The 24,345-nt window shown below is 43.7% G+C and overlaps 1 protein-coding gene across 1 annotated transcript; it reads left to right on the top strand.

Moving 5' to 3' along the window:
- The first annotated feature begins 8,770 nt into the window (after positions 1-8,770).
- GP1BB (glycoprotein Ib platelet subunit beta) lies at positions 8,771-24,013 on the top strand. Its single transcript, XM_033956440.1, has 2 exons — positions 8,771-8,896; positions 22,538-24,013. The coding sequence occupies exon 2, from the start codon at positions 22,546-22,548 to the stop codon at positions 23,164-23,166; it is 621 nt and encodes a 206-aa protein (XP_033812331.1). The 5' UTR covers positions 8,771-8,896; positions 22,538-22,545; the 3' UTR covers positions 23,167-24,013.
- The last annotated feature ends 332 nt before the right edge of the window (positions 24,014-24,345 follow it).

Raw genomic sequence — 24,345 nt, forward strand, 5'->3', positions numbered from 1 at the left:
CATTGAAAGCAGTGCTTGCAAATAGATCTCATGCATATTTATTGGGGAAATCCTGAAAATCTGACTAGATTCCGGCCCAGCCCTAGAGCATTACAGGAAATATGGTTCCCTAGCCTCCACACTTAAAAAACAGAATGAGCTTAAATTTAAATTTATAAATTAAGGAGCACCCTCAGCATGAGTTTGAAAGCTCTTAAGAGCAGCTCAACAGAGCTGCTCTGATGTTTAAAAAAAGCAGAGCAGGCAATGCCACTCCCGCCTCCCGCACACCATCATTTAGGCCAGTGGTCTCAAACTCAAACCCTTTGCAGGGCCACATTTTGGATTTGTAGGTACTTGGAGGGCCTCAGAAAAAAATAGCTAATGTCTTATTAAAGAAACGACAATTTTGCATGAAGTAAATCTCTGTATAGTTTATAAATCTTTCCTTATGGCTGAGTCTTAATAATAATATTGTCATTTATAGCTAAAGAGCCATATGATCAAGAAACTGTTTTATTTTACTTTTGTGATTATGATAAACATACCCAGGGCCTCAAAATAGTACCTGGCGGGCCAAATGTGGCCCCTGGGCCGTGGGTTTGAGGCCACTGATTTAGGTGCTCCTGTGTGCTTAATAAGTGCAATTTTCAGAGCAAACACGTGCCCAATAAATAATTAAATATGTGAGATACCAATAAAAAGGCAGGGACTCAACTGTCCTGTAATGCCCTGAATGTCTGAGCCCGCTGAACCCCAAACAGAATATGTAAACCACAATCACTTGTCCCTCCAGGTACTTAGCTGAATATGCAGCCCTGTAGTCACACAGTACCAAAGGTAGACCAAGTCCTTTTGAGTTCAAGGCCCAAGTTAAAGTGCAGTCCTATTTCACCACGGCTCAACCCAGCGGGGTTTCAGGGCCAAAGTCCCTTCCTCAGGAACCGAGCAGGAAAAACGCAGGAGTGGATAAGAGTAAATCCGGGCAGGAACTTCTTGGTTCTAACCCAGGCATGAGCAACTCTGGTCCTCGAGGGCCAGAATCCAATCGGGTTTTCAGGATTTCCTCAATGAATATGCATGAGATCTATTTGCATGCGCTGCTTTCAATGCATATTCATTGGGGAAAACCTGAAAACCCGATTGGATTCTGGCCCTCAAGGACTGGAGTTGCCCATATCTGTTCTAACCCCGCTACATCCAAAGACTTGTAGTCCTCAGTGGCGTAATAAGGGGGGAGGGGAGGGTGGTCTGCCCTGGGCACTATCTTGATGAGGGCACAGGCACCCGTCCTCTCTGCCCTCCCCCCCGCCACCGCATGTATGTGCTGCTTCCCTTCCTCCGTACCTCTGTAACGTTCTTGGCGTGACAGCAACCCTCCAATCTGTTGTGAAGCCAGTGTTGGCTCTTCCTTGGCCCGGCCTAGGAAATGACATCAGAGGAAGAGCCAATGCTGGCGCGACAACAGATTGGAGGGTTGCTGCTCACGCCAGGAACGTCACAGAGGTACGGAGGAAGGGGAAGTGATGTGCGTGCGGTGGGAGGGGACGAAGAAGGAATGTGTGGAAGTGGAGATGGTGAAGAGGGTGAGAGAGGGGCACCACTGTCCCAGGTGCCTCTCACCCTCGCTGCGCCACTGGCAGTCCTGCCTTTTTAAGGTCTGCAGTGGGGAAATCGAAACAAGTACTTCTATGCCAGGGGTGCCAAAGTCCCTCCTCGAGGGTCGCAGTCCAGTCGGGTTTTCAGGATTTCCCCAATGAATATACATGAGATCTATTTGTATGCACTGCTTTCATTGTATGCTAATAGATCTCATGCATATTCATTGGTGAATCCTGAAAACCCGACTGGATTACGGCCCTCGAGGAGGGACTTTGACACCCCTGCTCTATGCAAAAGGGGAAACTTAGGACTGGATTTTAAATTCTCCTGAAAATCTGCAGCCAGTTGGCAACTCTGTATATGAGAATCTTGTATGTGTGCAAGATGTGCTACAACATGCTTGTGTACAAGGTGTGTGTGCAAATGCACCAGTTCCCAAACCTTGGTGCTCTTGCTAATTCCTGCCCAGAGTTAGCAAAGCCCAGAGCTAATTCCTGTCCAAGAGTTAGCAATTCAGGCCTGGATTGAAATCTCCCTAGGACAGGGGTGTCCAATGTCGGTCCTCGAGGGCCGCAGTCCAGTCGGATTTTCAGGATTTCCCCAATGAATATACATGAGGTCTATTTGCATGCACTGCTTTCATTGTATGCTAATAGATCTCATGCATATTCATTGGGGAAATCCTGAAAACCCGACTGGATTGCGGCCCTCGAGGACCGACATTGGACACCCCTGCCCTAGGAGCTGGGTAGAAGTGGCTTGGCAGTGAGAATAGTCACTCTTGCCCTCACCCCTCCCACCTCGTTGTTCTGCAGTGTGATGTCTGTACTATGGTTGCTACTGATTCCCATCCCTTTCTCTTAGCAAAAGCACAGTCTCTACTTTGCTGCGATAGGTCAGGGGTAGGCAATTCCGGTCCTCGAGAGCCGGAGCCAGGTCAGGCTTTCAGGATATCCACAATGATTATGTACGAGATGGATTTGCATGCACTGCCTCCTTGAGATGCAAATCTATCTCATGCGTATTTATTGTGAATATCCTGAAAACCTGACCTGGCTCCGGCTCTCGAGGACCGGAATTGCCTACCCTTGCGATAGGTGAAGAGAGCAAAACTCTCTACAGCTAATCACTGATGACCTACACAGTAAGTTAGTCCAGTACAAAGGTCTTACCTACAACTTGTTTGCTGAGCCTCATGAGCAAAATGAATTCATCAAGATCATATTCATTTCATTAATAATATTCTTACTGTTTAAAGTTTGCTACAGGGACTGATGATGAAAATAAACATGTATGAACTATAGCTCTCTTGGACTCTTTCATAGCAGCATCCACAGTGGGGAACCCAGGAGCTCGAATAGAAGAGACTAGAGCTCCTCGTTAGCCCGTGCTCTGTAAATCATGGTGCTTGGATCTTTAAATAGGGCTGGTTTTGTAGGCTTTGTATAGATGTGGTTAATCTGACTCATAAACAGCTGGCCGCAGCATGGGACAGGACATGCTAAGTCATTGCAGTTATCTGCGATTTCTGGGAGAATGCCTGATGCACCACCAGTGAGAGCCGCTACACCACTTCTATGCCGAGCTGATCCCTTTTTCCATGTCTCCAGGGAGAAACCTGCCTAAGAATGAACCTTTTCTTTTTGTTCCACCAATTCAAGTGCAAAATGGTGGTCGGTGGCCCTGCTGTTCTGAGGCACCGCGGAGGAGCATAAATCCTGAGAATTAACCACTATCTTCCCGGCCTTAGATTGCTAAAAGCACCTTTGTAGATGTGTGATCTGATCTCATACTTTTTCTGGCAGTCTCTTCACTCTTGCTCAGTCTCGACACCAGTGTATCGCAAATTGTGTGCCACCCAAAATTCCAGGTGTGCCGCGAGATGCCGGGGAGGAGGAGAGGCGCCGATGCCAGCTGACTGCCTACAGGACGTGCCTTTCGCAGCGAGAGGCACATCCTGTAGGCCAGGGGTGTCCAACCTGTGGCCCGAGGGCCGCATGCGGCCCCATGAAGTATTTTGTGCAGCCCTGGTCGAGGGTGATGCAGTGTTTTCCTCTGCTGCCCCCAGGTGTTTACCGTCTTGCCGGCTCCCTCCTCTGTCTTGCTGCAGTATTTGCACGTTTGTGCGGCCCCAGAAAATTTTTTTTAGGCCAATGCGGCCCAGGGAAGCCAAAAGGTTGGACAACCCTGCTGTAGGCAGTCAACCTCTTCCCTTCCAGGAACCCCCCCACCCCCCACTGGCGGCTCAGTGCCCCATTCTAACACTCATTGATGTGGATGTCTTTGTGGCAGCAGAGGAACATCCATATTATAATGTCCAGTTCAAATTTGTAATTTTCTTCTTTTTTATTTTATTTAAATTGTGATCTGTTTCAATAACAAATGTTAAAAGAGTGGCCAAACTGACCAGATGACCACTGAAGGCATGGCCCTCTTACTCGCACAGTGGTCACTGCCTCCCCCCCTCCATTATCCAAAGAAGCAAATGAAACAGTTCCTACCAGCCTAAACGACATCTTCAGATGTTATGGCCAGTCCTCTTAGAGCAGCATGAATGTCTGTGGAGTAGCCTAGTGGTCAGTGTAGTGAACTGCAGAGAAGGGAACTCAGGCCCATATCCCACTCTAACTAGTACACTTGTGGTGGAAAGTGTGAGTCCTTCAAAACCCACCCAAAACCAACTGTACTGATATATTCTGTAGGAGACCCATGTAGACATAAGGGCTATTGGGGTGGCATACAGTTGGGTAGAGTAGGTTTTGGGTGATTTTTGGGAGGGCTCACCTCAGTGGTATAGCAAGGGTGAGTGGAACCTGGGGCAATGGTGTCCCTCCCCTGCTCTCTTCTCCGCTCCCCGCTCCTTCCTGACCCGCCCTGCCACACGCGTGCCCCCATTCCCTTCCCCCGTACCTCTTTAATATTCTTGGCCTGAGCAGCATCACGAGCTTGCTGCCCGTGTTGTGTTGGCTCTCCCTCTGATGTCACTTCCTAAGCATGGGACCCAGAAGTGATGCCAGAGAGCCTGGAAAATTAAAGAGGTACAAGGGAAGGTGAACATGCGTGGGGAGGGGGGCAGGAAGGAGCGGAAGGGTGGAGAGGAGTATGGATGCTGGTGCTCCCACCATGATGGCGCCCAGGGTGGACCATCTCCCCCCTCTTATTACGCCACTGAATGTATGGGAGTTATGGTGAGATGTGTATCTTGGATCTTTTATGTGAAGTTCCCGGTGGTGCCCCTGTTAGATTGCCCCGCCGTTCTGCAGGGATGCCTGTGTGAACTATATCAAATGTAAACGTTCTGTTATAAGTATGATTGGGACCTCCATTTAAACAGACATAATTGAGACTTAATAAATAATAAAAGACAAAGTGGAGAAAAACAGACCTCAATACTTTGGCTCATGGATTCACAAGCTTGTTATGGACCACGTATCATCATAGGTCGATAAAAAATCTCCAAATAAGAATAAGAACCATTCACACTAGTTCTTATCTTTTTTCTCAGTATGTATTCTTTTTCATAAGGGGTCCACCACGATAAACTTGAAAAAAATGATGGCAAGAAAAGGGTATTGATATGTCTGTGAATGCTGTTAGCGCTACAGAAATATCAAATCAGTTCATAAAGGCATTATCCCAGAAAATGAAAGCAAAGTTCACTTAGCTCACAAAATGTTTCCAGTGTTCTTCAAAATCGTTGGGACAGGCCACCTAAACCTTCTCCCGACAGGGGTCTACCTGTTTTGCTGCTTCAATGAGCTACCTCGGGGGAAATTTTTCACTTTTTTATCTGCATAACACCACCAAAAAGTGGAACTAAGGGCTCCTTTTACAAAAATGCGTTAGGGCTTTAATGGGCGGAATAGCGCGTGCTACAATGCCACGCTTGCTAGATGCTAACGCCAGCATTGAGCTGGCGTTAGTTTTAGCCGCGTAGCCGGGGGGGGGGGGGGATGTTAGCATGTGCTAATCTGCTGCGTGTGCTAAAAACGCTAGTGCACCTTAGTAAAAGGAGCCCTAAGTTTTCAAAACTGGCATTTGCAGATTATGCCTATACATTTTTGTTGCCATCATTTTTTTCAAGTTTATCGTGGTGGACCCCTTATAAAAAACAATACGTACTGAGGAAAAAGATAAGACGAACTAGTGTGAACTAGGTTATTTTTCTTGTTATGTGGAGGTTTTTTTAACGACCTATGATGATTCGGGGTCCAAAAGGACCTTGTGAGTCCAAGAACCAATGTATTGAGGCCTGTTTTTCTCCACTTTGGGCTCCTTTTATCAAGCCGCTCTAGCGGGGTTAACGCATGCGACGTTTCATCACGCGTTAACCCCCGTGCTGGCCTAAAAACTACCGCCTGCTCAAGGGAGGCATTAGCGGCTAGCGCGGCCGGCGGTTTAGCGTATGGTATTACGCGCGTTAAACCGCTAGCGTGGCTTGATAAAAGGAGCCCTTTGTCTTCTATTATTTATCAAGTCTCACTTTTTTTCCGTTTGAATGGTGTCCCCAACCATACTTAGAACAGGACGTTTACATTTGACATAGTTGATATATTACGTCTGTGTCCACAAAGGTTTTGGGATGTCTGTGTGGCCAGTCTATTGAGAATGTCCCAATGGCTGGTTTTTGTGCATTTTTCATTTGGACTTTTTTTTTTTTTTCTGAAAATGGTTCAAAAAGATAGATGCACTAAGGACAGGCATTTCCATGAAATGGCCATTATCAAAACAAAAAGAGAGAAATTTTTCTGTTTTAAAAATGGCTATTTTCCCTACTGGATTTTTGGACATTTTCAGCAAAACGTCTAAGCTCAAATTTAGACATCATATCAAAAATACCTCTGCATATTATATACTATGTCAATACAAATTTTCAACTGTGGCTATAACACTCTTAAAGCCTTCCCTTATAATATCTTGTTCAACATGCAAAAGTACGGAAGGTCTCAAAACATTTTCAAAATGAACAGTAACTTGTATCTCACGGACCTCAGTGGTACCAACTGCATGCCACTAAACTTTAGAACATGCAGAATCAATGGCACCCCTAATCGTCATTGGTCCCTTATAATTTTTATCATTTTTAGAGATAATTTTGTTTTAAATTTATATTTCAAAAGCGTATTACTTATCTTTAGCTACGCAGGTGGGGGGGACCAATGACGATTAGGGGTGCCATTGATTCTGCATGTTCTAAAGTTTAGTGGCATGCAGTTGGTACCACTGAGGTCCGTGAGATACAAGTTACTGTTCATTTTGAAAATGTTTTGAGACCTTCCGTACTTTTGCATGTTGAACAAGATATTATATACTATGAACATAAGAACAGACTATCTAATATGTTATATAATATATGTCCTGATCAGTGTTCCCTCTAAGCGGGCGGGTGTTGTGAGCAAACTTTTTTCACCGTGAGCCAAAAATATCGGGCGCCAGCAAGTTATGAGCCAACTCGCCCGATTCTCCTCTCGCCGCCCTGCCATCTGCCGTACGCCTCTTCCGATCGTGCGCTGTGACGAGAAACGTGTGCGCTGCGATGTAATATTTTGTGCGCCAGCGCACGCCAGCGCAGCTTAGCGGGAACACTGGTTCAAATGGTTTTATTTATTTCCCCAAATTTATTTTTGTTATACGCATTGAAAATATTTGATATTGCGTTTAAATCAAAATCTCAATAAACTTGAAACGAGTGCCCGTGAGATTGTGGGAGGGTTAAATACTCAAAACTTAGAAGTTTTTGCTACGCCAGCTTTCTGGTATCTTTACATACAGTGGCGTACCTAGCATATGTAACATCCGGGGCCCATCATTTTTTGGCACCCCCCCCCATCTGTAAGAAAAACATGATTTTTAGTAACAAACCACACGTCACACATGAGTACCTAGGAAAAGGCAGCATCTTACATATTGCAGTGAGCAGTACATCAATACACCCATTGTAAAACTAAACAAGCCAGACCAGCACAGATCAATCCTACACCGTCAATCCTAACAGAAAACCATGTCTTTCGAACACACAGAACACAGAAAACACCTTCGCCTAGTAAGGAATATGTAATCACAAACTAACCCCTCCCTCTTTTACAAAACTGTAGTGTGGATTTTAGCTACGGAGGTAACAGCTCTGATGCTCATAAAATTCTGAGCATCAGAGCTGCTACCACCAAGGCTGGTGCTAAAAACACTTCACAGTTTTGTAAAAGGGGGGATAAAATAAAAATACATAGACAAAGGTTAAATTGAACCAGCAAGAAGCTGGACTCTGCATACAATGCTTCACAGAAACAGTGACACATGTCTCCTAAAGCAATAAATAAATAGAAATTTTTTTCTACCTTTGTCTTCTGTGGTTTCTCCTTTCCTCATCTTCTTGTAACTCTCTTCCTTCCATTCACTGTCTGCCGTCTCTCTTCCCCTATATGGCATCTTCTCTCCTTCTATGCCCCTTCCAGAAACTGTATGCCTCCCCCTTCCATCTCTCCTTTCACCCCATTGGTCTGGCATCTCTCTCCTCGCCTTCCCTCTCCCACACCTCTCCTCATAGTCTGGTATCTCCCCTTCCCTGATTCTCTGGCATCTCTCTCCTTTCCTTTTCTTCCATCTTTCGTTCCCCCTCCATGCTCTCACATCTCCCCCTTCCTTTTCCCTTAGACTGGCATACCTTCCTCCTATGCTCCAAGCCCTGGCATCTCCTTTAATTCCCCCCTTCTGTTCCCCCCTCCCAGAGCAAAGCATGATTGCTGTCTGCTCCCAGCACACCCCTCCCCCCAAAGCCACCCCCTTTCCCTTTCCCTCTCCCCCTCCACTTCTTATCAGCATGGGATACCTCACAGCACCCGCACTACACCCTCCTGCCATTATAGAGACAAACTGCCGCTCAATCAGCACCCCAAGCCGGTGCACACGCCGCAAATGGAATTTGGCACGGAGGCACACATCACGGTGGCAGGGATCACGGTTTTATTATAGAGGATAGGTCTTCAGGGCCGTTACCACGCGGCAGCAGCTAGCGTGGCTTTGTAGAAGAGGTGGTATATATACATTTATAAGAGCTCCTTTGGATTGTGAAATCCTTTAAGAAACTCTTGAAAATGTTTATCTTGGTTCTGGTATCTCTATACCACAGCCTCTTATCCTGTAAAACAGCATTTCTGTCTTTTGGTAGCTCCTTACGTCACTTCCAAACATAGAAAAGTGTTTGCTAGTGTCAGAGGCTGAAATCTGCCCCGATCAGTCCGTACTCTTCATTCTCTTTTTTACTGAATCCATGTGCTCCTTGCTCTCCGTCCTAGAATAACACAGTACCTGCACGACGGTAAGCATTCTCGATTCCTATCTCTCATGTTTATATAATTGCACTCTTTTTCTGCTAGTCCAAGTTTAAATATATGTGAGTTAAACAGCTGTAGTGTTCGTTAACTATCTAGTTTGGTGACAAATATCAGTATATATAAGGAAAACATGAAAGCATTTTGGGGATAGGAAGAGGGAGGGGTGGGTGATGTTTGCCAACATTTGCTTTTTTTCTGATTTGAAGAAGGGTTACCTCTGAAAGCTCATCATAAACCCCACCTTTTACAAAACCATAGCGCAGTTTTTAACACTGGCCGCAGCGGCAACAGCTCCGATACTCAAAGGAATTCTCTGAGCGTCGGAGCTGTTACGGTCGTGGCCGGCGCTAAAATCCATGCTACGGTTTTGTAAAAGGTGTGTGTGTGGGGAGGGGGGGGAATACATTGAGTTAGTCCAATAAAAAAGGTATTACCTTATTTCCTTTGTTCTTTTTTATTGGGAGATACATAACATAACATAACTTTATTCTTCTATACCGCCATAATCAAACAATTTCTAGGCGGTTTACACTGAAGAAGGCTGGACAATCAGCGAAATACAATTAATTAAAAATTCAACAGTTTCTTAACTATGTTCAATACAAAATTTTTGTTAACGTACAGATCATGCCAATCAGCTGATCTGCTAACTTGACCCAGGTGAGACCATATGAATGACCACCGCCACTGTTTTAGCTGCAGCTATCCCTCCTGGCTCACTGCATTTATCATTTTTCACAGCTGTACAAACTTTATAGCTATTGTGAATTTAATTGTGTTGCAATCAGTGGCATCTCTAAACAGAAATATTTGGAGTAGCAGCAGGGGGGGGTGGCATGTCAAAGCGACATTTCCACACATCATACCTCTCTTTCCCCTACTTTTAAATTAGCATTATAATTGATACCATCATTCAGCAAATTTTTCTGTATGGATTCTCCACAAGATTGGTCAAAATCCCAACACAAACCCTGAAGTTCCAGTTCTATGCTGCAAATTCCATTTTCCCCAACTATGGAGCTCTCCCTCTTACAACTCACCATACAAACAAATACTCACATTCTGGTGATCACCTCATGAAAAGCTCTTGATCCTTCCTCTGACAGGGATCAAACGGGTGTTTGTGTGGTGGTTCTACAAGATACTCAAGTTTATAAAAAATTTGAAATACTGCCTAATCAGGCTTCTAGGCGTTATACGTTAAAATAAAATACATAAATTATAGCTACGATTAACAGATACAGACGGCACTAGGTGCTAACTGTATGAGAGAACCGTAAATTTTGGACGTATATAAACAAAAGAAAAGAACATAAAAGGGAAGAAACATGGGGAAGGGGGAAAAAAAAGAAATGGATCCTCCAATTGTCCTTAGAAGGACATTTATGTTCCGAATGCATCGTTAAACAGGAAAGTTTTTAAATTTAGACTGTATTTTAATTTTGACCCAGCACCTGCTTTCAAAGAGGCCAGAATAACACAAAATGCTGTCAAAAGACATTCAAAACCCATAAAGGGGAAATACCAAACGATAACAGTCCTAACCTACTTATGCTATAAATATGACACTGGATCCTAGAGCACCAATATATCTGCTAATGGGAAACTGGAACAAGTTGGAGTGTTACACATTCCTACACAAACATTACACGCTAGCCGAATCCTTCGCCTCAGTCGCACATGCAGATCGCCTGATACAGAATAGGGAACCACAATAAAACCATGCAGACAAGAACAGAAATGGAGGCTCCGAAGAAAGTCAGACTCATAGTAACAAAGTAGATGACGGCAGATAAAGACCCGAATGGTCCATCCAGTCTGCCCAACCTGATTCAATTTAAATTTTTAAATTTAAACTTTTTCTTCTTAGCTATTTCTGGGCAAGAATCCAAAGCTCTACCTGGTACTGTCCTTGAGTTCCAACTGTCGAAATCTCTGTTAAATCCTACTCCATCCCATCTAAACCCTCTCAGTCATTGAAGCCCTCTCCAGCCCATCCTCCCCCAAACGGCCATATACAGACACAGACCGTGCAAGTCTGCCCAGCACTGGCCTTAGTTCAATATTTCCTATTATTTTCTGATTCTAGATCCTCTGTGTTCATCCCATGCTTCTTTGAACTCTGTCACTGTTTTCCTCTCCACCACCTCTCTCGGGAGCGCATTCCAGGCATTCACCACCCTCTCCGTAAAGTAGAATTTCTTAACATTGCTCTTGAATCTACCATCCCTCAACCTCAAATTATGTCCTCTGGTTTTATCATTTTCCTTTCTCTGGAAAAGGTTTTGTTCTATGTTAATACCCTTCAAGTATTTGAACATCTGAATCATATCTCTCCTGTCCCTCCTTTCCTGTAGGGCAGAGATAGGCAATTCCAGTCCTCGAGAGCCGGAGTCAGGTCAGGTTTTCAGGATATCCACAATGACTATTTATGAGATAGATTTGCATGCACTGCCTCCTTGAGATGCAAATCTATCTCATGCATATTTATTGTGGATATCTTGAAAACCTGACCTGGCTCCGGCTTTCGAGGACCGGAATTGCCTACCCCTGCTCTAGGCAGTGGTTCCCAACCCTGTCCTGGAGGACCACCAGGCCAATAGGGTTTTCAGGCTAACCCTAATGAATATGCATGGAGCAGATTTGCATGTCTATCACTTCCATTATATGCAAATCTCTCTCATGCATATTCATTAGGGCAGTGATTCCCAACCCTGTCCTGGAGGAACACCAGGCCAATCGGGTTTTCAGGCTAGCCCTAATGAATATGCATGAGAGAGATTTGCATATGATGAAGTGATAGGCATGCAAATTTGCTTCATGCATATTCATTAGGGCTAGCCTGAAAACCCAATTGGCCTGATGTTCCTCCAGGACAGGGTTGGGAACCACTGCATTAGGGCTACACTGAAAACCCTCCAGGACACGGTTGGGAACCACTGCTCTAGTGTATACATATTCAGGGCTTCCAGTCTCTACTCATACGTCTTTTGGCACAAGCTGTAGTGAAAATACTGGCAAAAGAAGCAGAAATGCATTCTCTCCTGTGCTCTGCTAAATATAAAAATAGAAATGATGTACATTTCCCCTCAAAGTGGACATTTTCCAATACTTAAAAAGTATTACATGAAAAAAATATATATTTTTTTTCATTTTCACTTTTTGTCTTCTGAACACTTTTCCTAACTGGGTTGGTCCCAGTCTGTCCCACTTTTTGTATCCATCTTCTAAATTCTTTTCCAATCTGCCTTTCCATTTCTTATCTCCCTTCTTGTCCTTCTTCCCTTCTTTTTCTAGTTCTGCCTGACACATACTTTTTCATGTTTCTTTTTTTTTCTTTCTTTCTTTTCTATTCTCTGCCTCTCTATCCACCCATACATGATTTTTATCCCTCATTCTCTCTCATCCTCTGGTCTCCTTTTTACTTCATCTACCAACCGGCTTTTCTCATCTCCCTCTCATTTCTTGCCCAACAAATCCCATTGCCCCCATCTATCTTTCTCCTTCCTCAATCTTCCATCCCCCATCTATCTTCTTCCCATGCCCTAGTCCTCATTTCCATCCTTTGTACTCACTACTCAACCTCTCAGCCCTCATCTACCCTCCTTCCTTCCCTTGTCTCTTCCCTTTGTCCCCATCTCCTATTGCCTGTCTTTGACCATATTAACTCCATTTTCACTCTCACTCAACGTCTTTAGAGACACAAAGAGCCCTGCATATTTCAGCATTATTCTCTTTTATTATCCTAATTGCTGTCTCTCAGAGTGGTTTACATTTTAAATTTTGGAAAAAGAAAAAAATTAAAAAAGAAAGAGGGGTAGAGAAAATGAACTTCATTCAATATAGGGCAGTGTAAGAAAGTTCTTACTCAAGACTGGTATAGCAAACTTTTTAATAAACCTGAACCCTTCCACAGCACCCCTTCCTGGCCTCAGTTACACATTCTGAACAGCCCCTATTCAAATACAAGATAAGTGACCACAAACTAAAAGGCGGAGTACTAAAGTAGACCAAATTTAACTGAAATCCGAGATGCCAGGGTCTGAAAACACAAGGGAAATAAGAAGAAATGCATTTCCTCCTGTACTCGGCAAAATAGCTCCAGCAAATGTACATTCTCAAACTCACATAATTCAGTCACTAAAATAAAAATATTTTTATTACCTTATGATTTTATTTTTCTGATCATCTTGTTCCAAGTCTCAGGTTCTGTACCCACTCCTGTTTGTGCCCTTAATTCTGTTTACAGGGATTGCTTATATCCCTTTGTCATTTCTTTTCTCTCCTTTCTTCTTCAGTTCCTGCCCTACATTCTCCCCTTCCTTTCCATTTATGTACGTTTCTCCCTTCTCCCTTTCATCCATGCACATTTCCCTCTCCCTTCCCTTCCATCCATGTGCAGAATTCTGCCCTTCCTTTCCATCTATGTACGTTTCTCCTTTCTCCCTTTCATTCATGCACATTTCCCTCTCCCTTCCCTTTCATCCATGTGCAGAATTCTCCCCTTCCTTTCCATCTATGCACGTTTCTCTTTTCTCCCTTTCATCCATGCACATATCCCTCTCCCTTCCCTTCCATCCATGTGCAGAATTCTCCCCTTCCTTTCCATCTATGTACGTTTCTCCCTTCTCCCTTTCTTTCATGCACATTTCCCTCTCCTTTCCCTTCCATCCATGTGCAGAATTCTCCCCTTCCTTTCCATCTATGCACGTTTCTCCCTTCTCCCTTTCATCCATGCACATTTCTCTCTCCTTTCCCTTCCATCCATGTGCAGAATTCTCCCTTTCCTTTCCATCTATGTATGTTTCTCCCTTCTCCCTTTCATCCATGCACATTTCCCTCTCCCTTCCCTTCCATCCATGTGCAGAATTCTCCCCTTCCTTTCCATCTATGTACGTTTCTCCCTTCTCCCTTTCATTCATGCACATTTCCCTCTCCTTTCCCTTCCATCCATGTGCAGAATTTTCCCCTTCCTTTCCATCTATGTACGTTTCTCCCTTCTCCCTTTCATCCATGCACATTTCCCTCCCCTTCCCTTCCATCCATGTGCAGAATTCTCCCCTTCCTTTCCATCTATGTACATTTCTCCCTTCTCCCTTTCATCCATGCACATTTCCCTCTCCCTTCCCTTCCATCCATGTGCAGAATTCTCCCCTTCCTTTCCATCTATGTACGTTTCTCCTTTCTCCCTTTCATTCATGCACATTTCCCTATCCCTTCCCTTCCATCCATGTGCAGAATTCTCCCCTTCCTTTCCATCTATGCACGTTTCTCTTTTCTCCCTTTCATCCATGCACATATCCCTCTCCCTTCCCTTCCATCCATGTGCAGAATTCTCCCCTTCCTTTCCATCTATGTACGTTTCTCCCTTCTCCCTTTCATTCATGCACATTTCCCTCTCCTTTCCCTTCCATCCATGTGCAGAATTCTCCCCTTCCTTTCCATCTATGTACGTTTCTCCCTTCTCCCTTTCATCCATGCACATTTCCCTCCCCTTCCCTTCCATCCATGTGCAGAATTCTCCCCTTCCTTTCCATCTATGTACATTTCTCCCTTCTCCCTTTCATCCATGCACATTTCCCTCTCCCTTCCCTTCCATCCATGTGCAGAATTCTCCCCTTCCTTTCCATCTATGTACGTTTCTCCCTTCTCCCTTTTATTCATGCTCATTTTCCTCTCCTTTCCCTTCCATCCATGTGCAGAATTCTCCCCTTCCTTTCCATCTATGCATATTTCTCCCTTCTCCCTTTCTCCATGCACATTTCTCTCTCCTTTCCCTTCCATCCATGTGCAGAATTCTCCCCTTCTTTTCCATCTATGTATGTTTCTCCCTTCTCCCTTTCATCCATGCACATTTCCCTCTCCCTTCCCTTCCATCCATGTGTAGAATTCTCCCCTTCCTTTCCATCTATGTACGTTTCTCCCTTCTCCCTTTCATTCATGCACATTTCCCTCTCCTTTCCCTTCCATCCATGTGCAGAATTTTCCCCTTCCTTTCCATCTATGTACGTTTCTCCCTTCTCCCTTTCATCCATGCACATTTCCCTCCCCTTCCCTTCCATCCATGTGCAGAATTCTCCCCTTCCTTTCCATCTATGTACGTTTCTCCTTTCTCCCTTTCATTCATGCACATTTCCCTCTCCTTTCCCTTCCATCCATGTGCAGAATTCTCCCCTTCCTTTCTATCTATGTACATTTCTCCCTTCTCCCTTTCATCCATGCACATTTCCCTCTCCCTTCCCTTCCATCCATGTGTAGAATTCTCCCCTTCCTTTCCATCTATGTACGTTTCTCCCTTCTCCCTTTCATTCATGCACATTTCCCTCTCCTTTCCCTTCCATCCATGTGCAGAATTTTCCCCTTCCTTTCCATCTATGTACGTTTCTCCCTTCTCCCTTTCATCCATGCACATTTCCCTCCCCTTCCCTTCCATCCATGTGCAGAATTCTCCCCTTCCTTTCCATCTATGTACGTTTCTCCTTTCTCCCTTTCATCCATGCACATTTCCTTCTCCCTTCCTTTCCATCCATGTGCAGAATTCTCCCCTTCCTTTCCATCTATGCACGTTTCTCTTTTCTCCCTTTCATCTATGCACATTTCTCTCTCCTTTCCCTTCCATCCATGTGCAGAAGTCTCCCCTTCCTTTCCATCTATGTATGTTTCTCTTTTCTCCCTTTCATCCATGCACATTTCCCTCTCCCTTCCCTTCCATCCATGTGCAGCATTTCCCTCCTCTCTCTTCCCTTCCATTCATGTACAGCTTCTTCCTTTTTTTACCCCCTTTCCTCCTGCGAGTCCGGCAGCTTTCCTTACCTCAAAGCTATCAAGTTGAACACATTTAGTCAACCTACTCACTTGTTGTGGGCCCTTATGTTTTCTGCATAGTTAGAGGCTGTTTATGTAAAAAGTATTTGGAATTAACACTCTCTTATCAGGCTGCATGCTGCTAAATGGAATTGTTGCCTCTAAACAGATCTTTTCACTTAAAGATAAATGTTATAAACCTATCTGTTTTGTAAATTTTTAGGGGAATGATTTTATGGTCCGTTTCTACTTTGTATCTTATAATTTACTGCTGTGGTATGATATTGTAATTCACTATTATTGTACAGTTCTCTTATCTTGCTACCCACATCGAACTGGAAGGTATTGCAGGATTATTTTAGATTTCATCACTCACTTTTCCAAAATGTGAGCTCAGTGAGCTTGAATTCAGGTTCTGTATATATTTCTCTGCTTAAGAGGGCTCACAATCTGAGCTACAATTCAGGTAGAATGAGCCTTTGGCCCTGTCTTCTCCTTTTGTCATCTGCTATTCCTAAAATGGATTTAAACCTCAAGAAACCTCACTATTTCTTTGCCTAATGTTTTACATCTACTCTTGCCATTGCCCTCTGAACCTGCTTCAGGTATTCTTATATCCTGTCACAGTGCTAGCTTTCACTGCTTCTGCTGGTAGGTTATTCCAGGCTTCCATCATCCTCTCACCAGAGAAATAGTTTCTCATGTTTCCTCAGAACCTATCTTTCTCCAATTAATTAACCATTGATTGCCTAAATATCCAGACTGCTAAGTCCCCTGTGCAATCTGCCAAACAGACCTGGCTGAGTGTTTTTCTTTCCACTAGAACTAATAATTCCAAAATGTACCAACAGCCTGCCAGACAGAACCAGTTGCTACAAGCTGCTGATTGATTCCCTTGTCACAGCCTGCCAGACAGAACCAGCTGCTGATTGATTCCTTTGTTGCAGCCTGTCAGACAACCTGGTTGTGTGGATAGCATACCTGTGTTGCCACTGGGACTTCTAACATTTCACATTAGCCTCTTTGGCATACATTTTTGTCCTTAGACCTATTATTGAATCGGGGGAGTCCAGTTCTATGAATGCTTCAATGTTGCTAGATTATTTTCCATTTTTACAGACTAAGCGGGTGGGAGTGGGTGGGTGAGAGGAGTTATCAATTTGGGCTACCATTAAGAAGGGGTATTTTACTGTTAACCCAGATTATTAGTAACAAGGTTTAATTGTATAAAATGTACTAAAATAGCATGAGTTATGCCCACTTTGATAACTTTTCTCCTAAGAAACTTCTATGCTTATTCCAGGCCCTCTAAAACTCTGTCACTGTTTGAATCCGTCCATTCCATGCTGCCCTTACTCGTCTCATGACTCCCTGTTCGAGATCTTTCTTTTGAAACAAGCTTCCTTCTGGTCCATTATTATTATCTTTCAGGCATCTCATATCTCTTTCATATCTTCCCTATCTCACCTCTTCTAGAATATATAGGTTTGATTAGATTTGTAAGTTTCTTCTGATTCAGACCCCAGACCCTTTGGGTATCCTTTCTCTGGACAGCTTCTGGTATGTCCATGATGGCATAATCACCTCCATTTTTCTGCTAGCTTTGTTCCTCCTAATCATAGGTTACTACAGGGTAGGCATGAGGGGCAATTGCCCCCCACCCCAAATATTAGTTGCCACTCCAGAAATACTAGAAGGAGTAACAACCTCAGTGGGTCAGTCACACTGTCTTTTTTATGTTGTCATTAACAGGGTTGACCAATGTTGACCAGTGTTGACAGGGTTCAGGAATATTTATTTATTACACTTATAGCCCACATATCAGACATCTATGTGGATAACAACAATACGTACATAATTATGTTTAAATATTTTTTATTCATTTTCAATAGCAAACCTTACTAAGAAAAACATCTGTAGCATCATAACTAATATCCAGTTCTATAGTTCCCCCCTCCCCAAACCAAAATACAACAAAGGCATCTCTCACGCTACAACCAGTTGTCCAGTAAATATATAGATTAACCATTCAATAGTCTGTCAAAGGGTGCCAGAATAAAGTTTTCCCTGAGGAGAATCTATGTCCACAAAATCACGGCGCTCCAAAGCAGCATGTTCAATTGTAAGGGATCTCCAGTGAGGAATACATACATAATTAAAACAAAACATGACATACAACAACAAACAGAACATTATAAAATAACAGCATACAGTAAACAACCTTAGTGAGAGATTAGAGAAACTGGGCCTCTTCTCCCTTGAAAAGAGGAGACTGAGAAGGGACATGATCGAAACATTCAAGATACTGAAGGGAATAGACTTAGTAGATAGAGACAGGTTGTTTACCCTCTCCAAGGTAGGGAGAACGAGAGGGCACTCTCTAAAGTTAAAAGGGCATAGATTTCGTATAAACGTAAGGAAGTTCTTCTTCATCCAGAGAGTGATTGAAAACTGGAACGCTCTTCCGGAGGCTGTTATAGGGGAAAACACCCTCCAGGCATTTAAGACAAAGTTGGATGGGTTCCTGTTGAACTAGAATGTAAGCAAGTAGGGCTGGTCTTTGACTTGGGGGCCACTGCAGGAGCGGACTGCTGGGCACGATGGACCACTGGTCTGACCCAGCAGTGGCAAATTCTTATGTTCTTAAACCTATACTTCAAAATAATTAAAACCAAGCAATTACAAAATTACAAAATGGCCTCATTAGAAAAGGCACTGAACACATTGTTAATGACAATAAAACAAAGACAGTGTGGTGGGACCCACTGAGGTCATCTTTCCTTCCTGAACACCCATATTTTGATACATCTGTATATAAAAAATTTGTATAAGCTTGGGACACTATCTACCATGTTTTGGAAATACACATCTATAGATATCTTGGCATTTTACTTTCTACTTCTCTTGTTTGTTTTATTTGCAGAATCTGACTTCTTGAGGATTCCAGTTCAACTTTTTACTTTCATGTCTCTGTTACAGATCTGTGGTGTCTTTTTTTCATATTTGTTGAGGGTCTGTGCTTTATTTATTTAAAAATTTATAGTCTGCATATCCATAACACACAAAATAAAATCAGAAAAACCATAAAACATACAATAAACAAATCAATACAACAAAACATTGACATCAAATTCACTAGAGCCAATAGCAACATTCTCTTTCCCAAATAACGCACCACAATCACTAAAAACATACAAAAGCAAAAAATGACACCGAGCTACCTAAAAAATCATGAATATTTTAAATCTTCTACTAGAAACTGAACATAGAGGTAACTAAATATATACATATATAGATTATAGTTTTTAACCGCTTCTTGAACTATAACACACTTTAAGCTTGCCTTAAACCCAACAGTAATGTGCTCTAACAAATTGGCCACTGTACTGATAACATAGCTTTACGAAACCCAGACAACCTCATTACATTCAAAGGAGGCACATCCAAGCACAGCTTATCCACAGATGGCAGGTTCCTCCTTGGCTTATAAAAATGTAACAATGATCGCAACACCATAGGGCAATTATCATTCAACAGCTTGAAAATTACACAGAGAACCTGAAATTCAATACACAGTTGGATAGGTAGCCAATGTAATTTGCTCGGGACTGGGATGATATGCTCAGATCTCAAAACGTGTACAATAACGCTCGCAGCTGCATTCTGCGCAAATTGTAAAGCCTTTACAACATACTTAGGTAACCCTAAATACAAAGCATTGCAGTAATGAAATACTGGAGTCAACATCATCACAATAGTAGTTCTGAAATTATCTACAGACAGAAAATCTCTCAATCTGCTCAGCTGTCTTATCTTGAAGAATGCATGCGACACCACCAATTTTATTTGTGGCTTAAATGATAATGCTGAGTCCAGAATGACACCCAAATAGCTACACTGCTGAAGTACAGACACCACCACTTTGTCCAGAACTATTCCAGAGGGAAATTCCAACAACTGTTTCTCCCGGCCAATACTCAAAACCTCTGTTTGTGCTTGTGACCAAGGTGTAAAATGTAGAGTCTATGTAGAGATCTTGTGGCAGTCCCGTTTGCTTTGTGGGGTTTTTATTTTTCGCTAGATAGTGTATTGGTGTTTTAGGGCCTGGTATAATATTTATAGTGCTGCCTTTTCATGAATAAGTCTGTTCTTTTTTGAGTCCTGGGAGATAGTGCTGTTAGGATATAGTAAGGTTCTGAGTGTATTTTTGCACAAGTTTGTGAATAGCGTTTTGCTGTTGGCCTTACTAAGATTACATCAAAATAAACTAAAATTATATTAATGTTATAATATCAGATGGGGGTTTTTGAACATTTTGCAGGATATGATATATGTTCAGGTGATTGTCTTACAGCAGACTTTTGTCTGATCAAGTTTGAATCAAGAGACACGGGGGCTCATTTTCAAAAAATATAGACATCCAGAAGACTGGATGACTTACTAGTGAAAATGTCCAGGTAGGTATTTTCAAACCTACTTTTAGATGTCTTTCTGGTTGTTTTATCTCTAGTGCATCTACATCTTAAGGGGGGCATGTTAGAGGCATGTTTTGAGTGGGATTAGGGCGGGCTTAGCACTTGGAAGTTTTACAGCGATAATCCAACATTTTATAAAATGTCCAGGGCAGAATTTAGACGTTTTGGGCTAGACCTGTTTTTATAATGAATAAAGGCCAAAAAGGTACCCAAACTGACCAGATAACCAGTGGAGAGATGAAAATATGGCCCCCACACACTTCCCCAGTGGTTACTGACACCCCCTCCCACAACCCCAGATACCTGCATGAAAAAGTACATATCTTTCTCTATGATAGCTGCAGGCAGATACTACGGCCAGTCCTAGTAGAGCTGCAAGCTCCCTCAATCGCCACCCTAAACATTTTTGCTGGAGATGCCACTGCTCCTAATGCTGTTCACCTCCTGCTACTGCCTTATCAAAATGTGCTTTCATCATCTGATATAATCATCCTCAGGTTTTTTTTCCTACTCTGGAAATGTCACACCTGCCCCCTGATATTCAAAATTATTTAACCGGCCAGGAACAGGATGGCTATCTCCCACTGAATATCCACAATTAGTAGCTAGCTGCTAAGGCCTGGATTCTCTAACCGGCACTAATTTTTTTAGGTGCCAGAAGACGCCCTCAGTAAAAAAAAAAAACCATTGTTGAAACGTTTTTTAATTGAGTTCCAAGGCGCCTAAAAGGTCAGTGCCAGAATCGCACCTCCGTAGGTGCTTTAGGCCGCTTAACGCCACTGTAGGTGTGGTTAACGCTGGAAGTGACTTTAGGCGGCCTAAAGCACTTATAGAGGCGCAATTCACATCAAAGGGAGGCGTCAGAAATATAGGCCTGGAAAACCCTGGTTTTATGCCCCCCCAAATGCATATCTGTGGGATAAACACAAAGAGGCATGTTGTGGGAGGCAGGCCAGATAAGTCCCGTGGGAAGCGCTGACTGTGGATATTCAATGCTGGGCCATTTCCAGTGACCAGCATTGAATATCCATCATTATGATTTTGTGGCCACTAAAAGGTTAACTAGCTATGTCAATATTGACTGGTTAAATTTATAGGACTGCAATTTATGTGGTCCAATTTGGCTGCTAAACTTAGCCGCTCAGTGTTGAAAATTGCTGGTTATCGCGCAATATAGCCCGTTATGTTTTTGCCGCTAACTGCAAATATTCAGTAGAGATAACTGGTTATCTCATGCCGAATATTCATATTTAATCGGTTAAGTGCTATTTAATTGGCCAGTGCCATTTCTGGCCAATCAAATAGCCCTGAATATTAGCAGGAAACCAGACCTCAGCTGGGGTCAGTGACAGTGCACCATGCGTGAAACTAGATGGTCTTTATATTTCCCTAATGCTCTCTGTTTCTAAGCCTACCAGCAGCTCTTCTTATAGACAAGCAAGATGTCAGGTAGACGAAGTATCTGGGTTTGGAGCAGAAACCCAAGTCTATAAAACCGGATGTACCTAACGCATAACACATCATTCTCACACATTCACTTTAAATTGTGCTGACCTTTCCAGGCTGTACCCACTGCCTTTGTCAATGCAATAGGGTTGCCACCAAGATTATACAAGAAAGGCTCGGTTGGTTACCAGATTTTTGCAGGAAAAAAAGAGGGCGTGTGGCCCTGCCCCAGGCCCCACCCCTTTCCACCCACAGTCCTGCCTCGTTCCGCCCCCCCAACCCTGGCCTCATACAAACCTCATCTCTTTGGGGCTGTGTCTGGAGGTCATCCGCGCATGCACAGATGCGACGTAATGAGGTCACAGATGCCACCATGTTGCATCTGCACATGCACAGGTGCCGTCCAGATGTGGCCCCCGATCTCAACACTTTTGAAAACCCAAAGTGCGGGGTTTTGAAAAGCCGTCTGGACGCCTGGACAGTCCTCTAAAAAGAGGTCATGTCTGGGTAAATCTGGACATCTGGTAACCCTATACTCACCCTCATGACGTATACGGTTCTGTTCTCAAGAGCTAGAAGGTTATAAAAGCATTGGAACACAGCCAGGCCTGATTAATTTGGTCTCTTAGTAGCCTAGAGCAATGGTTCTCAACCCTGTCCTGGGGGACCTCCAGCCAGTCGGGTTTTCAAGATATCCCTAATGAATATGCATGAGAAAGATTTGCATGCCTGTCACTTCCATTATATGCAAATCTCTTTCATGCATATTCATTAGGGATATCTTGAAAACCTGACTGTCTGGAGGTCCCCCAGGACAGGATTGAGAACCACTGGCCTAGAGCTTTTCAACAGCCTGAGACCAATAACTAACTCTTTGTCCTATGGCTTCTTCTGTTCCAGGGCTGAAGATGAAATGCTGGATTCTACTTCTTCCTCTCTTTGGTTTCCTGTCACTTGTGGTGTGCAGCTGCCCCTCCCCCTGCCACTGCAACTTCAACACAGTTTACTGCAACAATATGGAGCTCACTGAGGAAAGCCTACCAGTTGCCTTCCCTCCTTCCACTGACGTCATACACCTGAGCCACAACGTCCTTAAAGCGCTTCCCAATGGGATCTTTGATGGTCTGCTGGACCTGCGGGAGGTCTACCTACAACATAACCCCTGGACCTGTGACTGTAACATCCTATACCTGCGCTCCTGGCTCCAGAAGCAACAGAATCGGAAGCTGTACCGAGATGTGGTATGCTCCTCCCCGCCCACTTTGAGAGGGAGGCTTATCATGTACCTGACCGAGGATGAAGTGCTCGCCACCTGCCAGTACTGGCATTGCAACCTAGCCCTCATCTGCCAGCTCTGCCTCTTTATCTTCATCATCTTACAGGCCATTCTACTTCTCCTTGTTATAATCTTCCTACGTCGTTTTCAAAAGATCTCTAAGGAAGCTCGGAATTCGACCAAGGAGATCTACCAAAACACAGATCCCTACACATACGATGGTTATTCACTCTCCCGCTACAACAGGAACTAGCCTGCTCTCTGTGTGCCTCCAAGCTGCCTATAGCAGGAGTGTGCAAACAGGTCAGGGTTTTAGGAGAGCCTGTATACAAATCTATCTTATGCATATTCATTAGGAATATCCTGAAATCCTGGTCTGTTAGTGATGTTATAAACAGTTGGGTATTAAAGAGGGGGCAGGGGGGACAGACCACCCCAGGTGCCGTCTTGGTGGGGGCACCAGCAACTATCTGCACCCACCCCCACACCATGCTCGTGCCCTCCCTTTTCCTTGTATTTCTTTAAAAATTCGCCAGCACGAGCAATTACTCTGGCCTGCTGCTCACGCCAGCCTGGCTCCCTCTGAAATCACTTCTGGGTCGCGTGGTCAGGAAGTGACATCAGAGGGAAAGCCAACACCGGCACGAGCAGCAGGCCAGAGAAGATGCTTGAGCTGGTGAAAATTTAAAGAGATATTGGGGGTAGTAAGGGAGGGTGAGAGTGTGTTGTGTGGGGTGCGGAAAGAGCGAGGTAGGCACTGAAGGAGAGGGGGGATGGAGTGGAGAGCACAGGGGAGTGCCATCATCCTGGGTACCTCCTACCCTCACTACGCCACTGATTGTAGGCTTAAACTTGTGTACCTGTTCTCGAGTGCCATTATTATTCTAGTAAAGTGTTTTTCAGTCTGATTTTCAGGATATCCACAATAAATATGCATGAAAGAAATATACATATAATAAAGACAAAACATGCAAATTTACCTCATGCATATTCATTGTAGATATCCCCAAAATGTCTGACTGACTGGGTGTGTCCTGAGGACTGGGTAAGAACATAAGAATAGCCTTACTGGGTCAGACCAATGGTCCATCAAGCCCATAACCTGTTCTCACGGTGGCCAATCCAGGTCACTAATACCTGGCCAAAACCCAAGGAGTAGCAATATTCCATGCTACCGATACAGGGCAAGCAGTGGTTTCCCCCGTGTCTTTCTTAATAACAGACTATGGACTTTTTCTCCAGGAACTTGTCCAAACCTTTCTTAAAACCAGCTACGCTATCCGCTCTTACAATATCCTCTTGGAATGCGTTCCAGAGCTTAACTATTCTCTGAGTGAAAAAAATTTCCTCCTATTGGTTTTAAAAGTATTTTCCTGTAACTTCATCAAGTGTCCCCTAGTCTTTGTAATTTTTGACGGAGTGAAAAATCGAT

The sequence above is a fragment of the Geotrypetes seraphini genome, chromosome 8, assembly GCF_902459505.1.
Source record: "Geotrypetes seraphini chromosome 8, aGeoSer1.1, whole genome shotgun sequence".
Classification (NCBI taxonomy): domain Eukaryota; kingdom Metazoa; phylum Chordata; class Amphibia; order Gymnophiona; family Dermophiidae; genus Geotrypetes; species Geotrypetes seraphini.

What these genes read in the sequence shown, in the direction of transcription:
- GP1BB (XM_033956440.1), top strand. Translation starts at nt 22,546, where the DNA reads ATGAAATGCTGGATTCTACTTCTTCCTCTCTTTGGTTTCCTGTCACTT.